At 42.7% G+C, this 5884-nt stretch overlaps 1 protein-coding gene across 1 annotated transcript in view; it reads left to right on the top strand.

Moving 5' to 3' along the window:
- Positions 1 to 1456: 1456 nt before the first annotated feature.
- wdr44 (WD repeat domain 44) overlaps positions 1457 to 5884 on the top strand; it is a 9092-nt gene continuing 4664 nt past the window's right edge. The window contains exons 1-7 of the mRNA XM_035666095.1: positions 1457 to 1765; positions 2758 to 2791; positions 3869 to 3952; positions 4272 to 4881; positions 5223 to 5353; positions 5456 to 5551; positions 5677 to 5813. Of these exons, the coding sequence (XP_035521988.1) occupies positions 1689 to 1765; positions 2758 to 2791; positions 3869 to 3952; positions 4272 to 4881; positions 5223 to 5353; positions 5456 to 5551; positions 5677 to 5813 (1169 nt within the window). The 5' untranslated portion in view covers positions 1457 to 1688. The remainder of the gene's footprint in view (positions 1766 to 2757; positions 2792 to 3868; positions 3953 to 4271; positions 4882 to 5222; positions 5354 to 5455; positions 5552 to 5676; positions 5814 to 5884) is intronic.

Raw genomic sequence — 5884 nt, 5'->3', positions numbered from 1 at the left:
TTTCAGAATCAGTTATTTCTATCATTTTAACTTAAACTTTAATTTAAAGTTTAAATTTTAATTTTTTTCACCTTAAATTGGTTTTATTATCACAGTGCGTGGCCCTCGGGTTACAAGGAGCAGAAAGAAGCAAATAAGGTTAGGTAGTAGCCTTTTAAGTATGGAAGGGTTTTTTAGAGAGGATAGGCTAGACTCAGGATATAAGAAGCTTATATCAATAATTGGAGCTGGCAGGGAAGGAGGCGGTAATTCAACAGGACTCTAACGTCTTCCTACAGGTTATAGAGTCAGACCATTAAATTACAATGATTGAGTGGGCAGTTTTAGCACAATATACAGACATATCTGTGTAGGTTCATATGTCAGCTGGAAAGTAACAAGAAATTGCACTGCAGTAGAGTCAAGATATGTTTGAGGTGATGTAGAAACAGTGTTGGTATGACAGAGATTGTCCAACAGAAAGTTTATTTTTTTTAAAACTGTAAAATGTCCTTCTTGACCACATTTCTTTATTAACCAAAACATTATTATCAGAAATGTTGATTTACCTTATGTGTTAAACTTACGTCCGTAAGCTCAGTGTGGAGGGACTTTGCTGGAACCGGAGGGTCCGCCGTTCAAGTCCCACGACTACACAAATTGGAGTGTGGGACTGAAGCTGAGAGATGCCAGTTTACACTCCTGTGCACTGCCGATCGGTGCCCTTGAGCAAGGAAGCCTACCCAAGCTGCTCATGGGCGGTGTAACGAGCGCCCATCAACACTTTCAGTGCATGAAGTGTGTTATTCAGCTGTGTGATGTGTGTGGTTTGTGTAAAAAAGGAGATGAAACAACAATTTCCCTCGGGATTTAATAACAGTATATCTTCTTATTTCTTCTCTATCACTCATGCTATGTTATTAAATTCTCCTTTTATATCAGTCCATTAATAGCCTCAGTGAGGCGTCTCGACTCTACAATGATTATCTTCTCCTGCTCGGCTGATGTTTGCCAGCCTTTAAAAGATATACTGCTGGTGTTTTCTTCAAACGAAAATCTCCCTGTAATACCAAGTGTCACATGACAGCAGCCATCCCCTGTGTTTCCACCCCTCGCTTGCTGTTCTTCAATGAGTCCAGTAGGAGGCAAGCACGTGTCTCCGTCACCAGCTGTCACAATACGTGCAGTCAGGAAGAAGTAAGACGCCTGCGCCCGCCTTTGGCTAACCTTCCCAACATGTAGTTTTTGGTTGCTTGGTTTGTTTACGACGCGGCTGCAATGGCTCCGTTAGCCTCACAGTGGACGGAGTGTGTGCGTCGTAAGAAGGCGCGTCCGCGTCTGCTCTCGGGGGAGCACTGCGCTGTGAGCGACGTTAAAGGAGTATAAAAGCTAAGCGAGTTAGCATTAGGCGTTGTCAGTCGTACGACCAGAGTGCATTTGTTAGCTAGCATTTGGGCCAGCAGTCACTGTAACTATGACGTGACGGTGACAGGAAAGTTGGTTGTTTGACGACCCTTTGGGACAAATCATTTTTTTTTTTTTTTTTTACATTTCTAACGTGTATCTCCAGAAAGCGGAGCACGTAGAGACAGAGAGAGAGAGAGAGACGAGCGCATGTGTGTGTGGTTTCCTTCCGCAGGTTAGGCTTTCAGACAGACAGCTGCCTGGAGACTCACTGTGACGAGCTAACGAGCTACATTGATGTTAGCATGGCGTCAGACACAAGTGACACCGAGGAGTTCTATGATGCTCCCGAGGATGTGAACTTCACTCCGTCTCCTCAAGTGTAAGTTTGTTCATCCGCGGCGTTACGTAAGAGCCGCTGTTGCACACGCTGCTTGTGTTTGTCTCATGTGCCTTTAAGTTACAAGTCTCCAGCCAACTTAGCAATGGCAGCTGAAGTTAAATGAGCAAATGCAGCTCATCTTTTTAGAGAGCTGGTTCCTCGAGTCGGCTGCAGATTGACGTTGCTGTCTGATCAGTTTTTTTTATTTCAAGTGTTAAACTGGTGGTGGTTGTAGTGTTACACAGTAGTTCGCCAGCTGTTTGGTGTTTCAGCAGCTGTTTGATGCAGGCAGGGAGAGTCTACCTCAACAAGTCACATGATGTTATTCCTGAGACCAGGTCGACAGTTTATATATGAAAACCACTGTTTCCTGTAACACCAGACAGATGTTACCTGCTACCTGTCATTATGGGAGATGGGAGGTTTTTGGCTGGTGGACACAATGGCTGAAATCAAGAGTAAACAGGAAACATTGCTATCTATTCAAAGTGATGTTAGGAAATGCTACCACGTCATGATGGATTTAAGTAAATTATACCAAGACAACTGTTACTCTGCCTGTTGGACTTTGCTTTGTCCATTTCACGTTATGGCTCGGGACTGAATGAGAGTTTGTCACAATAAATATACAATGTGGATGCCACCTCGTTAGTCACTTCATTACACATGCATTGTTAGAAGTACTATAAATTGAAACCGAGCCTCTGGACATATCAGCTGGTTGCTATTCAATAAGCATCAGCACATCACTGAGTCAAAGACCATCCTTGTGTGTGTTTGCTTTTAGACTCAGGCCTTTGTTAGAAACTTTTATTTAATGATAGAGGAGGTATGAAAACCTGTATTTCCTTTTTGGTCATAAGAGAGTCATAATTCACACACATGAACTGAACTCCTGGAATAACAACACATTTGCTTTCAGGTTGTTGGATGTTTTTAGACATTCACTTTCATTGCAGTTTTTTAAAAGTACCCCTTTATGCTTTTTTTAGGTCACCTGCAAAGTTTGTCCTTCCTTCGCCTCAGGTATGTTTGTCTAATCCCAGCCACTGTTGAAACAAGCCAGTATTTGCTGAGTCGCTACTGGAATGATTATTCTTGCAAAGATTTAATGTTACGAATGCATGTAGACAAAGTGGAGGGAGCTAATACATAGGGCTGGAGAGATCAGTTAAGTTTAATCATATCGGTGTCCTTTTTTTGAGTCCTTTTATTTAAGAAATTGAGATAGTTTGTTACTATTTTTTATTTTTTTTGCCAGATTACATCTGATTGTGGTTGTTATTTGGCAAAATGACTTTGCTAGTTATAAAAGAGAGAGCTTATCAGACTCAGACATTAATGAAGGTACAACTGAGCCCTTTCTGCACAGTTGTTTGAAGTTTTTAACTATCTAGAGGTGACTGCTATGTTTGTAGTAGTTCTCCTTGAAGTTGCACCTACCTTAAGTGACTTCAAGCTAAGATATTAGTACCCTGTGTGAAAACATTAACGCAGCCTGTTTAGTAATGAGTCATTGACTGCCAATATTCAACCTGCGTCCTGCAGTGGTAAACTGGTGCCTCCCTCCTGACACCTTTGAAAATATAAATAAAATGGAAATGAATCATCTGGCCTTGTTGCTCTGCCCGCCCTTCCCACACAAACAGTTACAACTCCAATTTAAATGACTATTGCTCACGATAGATTGTAAATAAGAACTACTACAACACAAAACTGAACTCATATTGGAATGGACCCAGGAGTGAACCTTGCTCACAGTTCAGCATTAACCCTTCATCTTAAATCAACAGAGGCTACTGAAAACATTGATTTTGCAGGAAAAGAAAAGTGTCATGTAACAGTGTTTCATGCATGGATAAAATCAGCATGAAGATCCTAGAATTAACTTTAGAGTTAATCTTGGTGTTCACCTTCCTGGCAAGCAGTCTGCATAACAAACACGGTAATTAAAAGTTAGGTGTTAGCTGGACGAGAGCTAAAGATTTCCCTAAGTATGGATGTGTTTAATTTACCTTGTCAAGTCAAAGCTGGCTTGTGACTCCTTATTCCCTATGTGTATGAAGGTAAAACATGTTTTTTTTTTTATCGTTTTCTGAACAGCTTTCACAGAGATCAGTAAATGCTGCGCAAGATGCGAGCTGTGGAGGGGCAGCAGCTGAGAGCCAGCAAGATGATTCCCTACTGGTATGGTTTTCTCCATTAGTGCCCACAGTATGTCCCACACAAGATGAAACGTTTGTGTGTATCTCGTGTCAGATGTAAGATTGAGCCCATATCTTCGATGGTATGTTTTAGAAATGACATATCTATATACCCATATATTTTTATGTGGGTATTACTCTGTGCTAGCTGTGAGTGTTTGTTTGGTGTTAACTTCTGTGAAAAGAAAGAAAGAAAAGGTAGATGTGGTGACAATAATATATTTCTTTTGCTGACAAAGGAACTTGGATCATAGTTGCTGTTTTTCTAGATTAACTTAACTACTATTTTCTCTTCCTCATAGATTATTGATAGCATCATTGAGGAGAGTCAAAAGGGAAATGTTGGTGAGGTAGGGCAGCTGTTAGATCAGCTACACGTTGATGTAAGAGAAAAACCGGACCCACAGGAAGATAATAATGCTCAGGAAGTTCCCATGGACGTACCGACGCCTGCTCTCAAGCCTCAACTTGTCGAGAGGCTGCAGGAACAACAGGAAAATGCAGCAATGAACGGAGCGTGCTCTATACCTGCCGCTGAACCCACAGATTGCCCAGGGCCATCAGTTGGACCACAAGAAGGTGTTCAGCCCCCAGACATCACCAGCACTGTAGGACAGAGTCAGCCTGATGGGGCTGTTGCGGTTGCAGAAGGGGAGCAGGAGCAGAGACCTGCAGATATATTAGACCAGGTCCCATTCACAGACAGGCAGGCTGACTCGGACTCCTCTGGGCCTTTGAAACCTCCACGGCAATTCACAGTGGAACCAGACATTGTAGCCAGCACCAAGAAGCCTCCTCCCTCACGCCCACCCCCTCCCAGTGGAGGTCCTCCACCAAGACCGCCTCCACCATCTTGGCAGACTCTACCTTCCAAGAAGTCTCAGGAGTGTCTGAGGCTGAGTGGACTGGATGGTAGGGAAAACCTTGCACACACAGTTAATGGTATTAAGGTCTTACAGCTATAGTCAACCTTTATTTTACAGCTGTTCTAACAATAAACTCATACATGTAGTAACCGTTGTGTTTACACAAATAAAAAACGTACTCAGTGCCACCAGAATACACACTTTTCTAAAAGTCTTTCAAAGAATGGAAGAATAGTTTGTAGCGCCGCCTTCTCTATATTTAGCACCTTGGCAAAAAGTGTTTCCTGATGATTATTAATTACAGTGGTAAACCGCATGTGCAAAGCAAATAGTTAAGCACTTGGAAGGTTCTGTTGTGTGATTGTCTAGTGTCTGTGGTCTGTTCAGTCAGCGGTGATGCTCTGGAGCCCTCCGGCCTGGTGTCTCCCAGCAGCACAGTGAGGAGTCTAACCAAAGAGCTGCAGCATTCCTTGGATCTCGCCAGCGCTACCAGTGGGGACAAGGTGGTGACGGCACAGGTCAGTGAGGTTGCGCACATGACCTCTTTATCACATTCACTATATATAGCGTAGCAGTTTACTTATCTATTGCATCATTGCTTGCTTTGTTTTCTTTTTCAGGAAAATGAAGATGAACAGGCCTCGTCTGACAGTGGCAGCCAAACTCCAGGCCCTCAGCGTCCACGTTCCAACTCTGGTAGAGAACTGACAGATGAAGTGAGGGTCCCTTTGTGTTCGTTTTTAGTGCCTTTATCGAGCTTGAAACTAAGCCATAGCATCGTGCACATTCCTCTTACCAACGTTACCAACTATGCACTAAATATATACTTGTGTGTTAACAGGAAATCCTAGCCAGTGTAATGATCAAGAATCTGGACACTGGGGAAGAGATCCCTCTTATCCAGGCAGAGGAGAAACTTCCTGCAGGGATTAACCCTCTCACTCTGCATATAATGAGGAGGACCAAGGAGTACATTACGTAAGCAGAAATGTATTTATTTATTATTTTATTAGCTGCAGTATTGTTTATGTGTTCTCTCTCCTATATAT

Source organism: Morone saxatilis, unplaced genomic scaffold (genome assembly GCF_004916995.1).
Source record: "Morone saxatilis isolate NCDOM2014 unplaced genomic scaffold, NCSU_SB_2.0 Contig20, whole genome shotgun sequence".
In the NCBI taxonomy this organism is placed as follows: Eukaryota; Metazoa; Chordata; class Actinopteri; family Moronidae; genus Morone; species Morone saxatilis.
The sequence above is the reverse complement of the archived record's forward strand: the minus strand, read 5'-3'. Positions and strand labels throughout refer to the sequence as shown.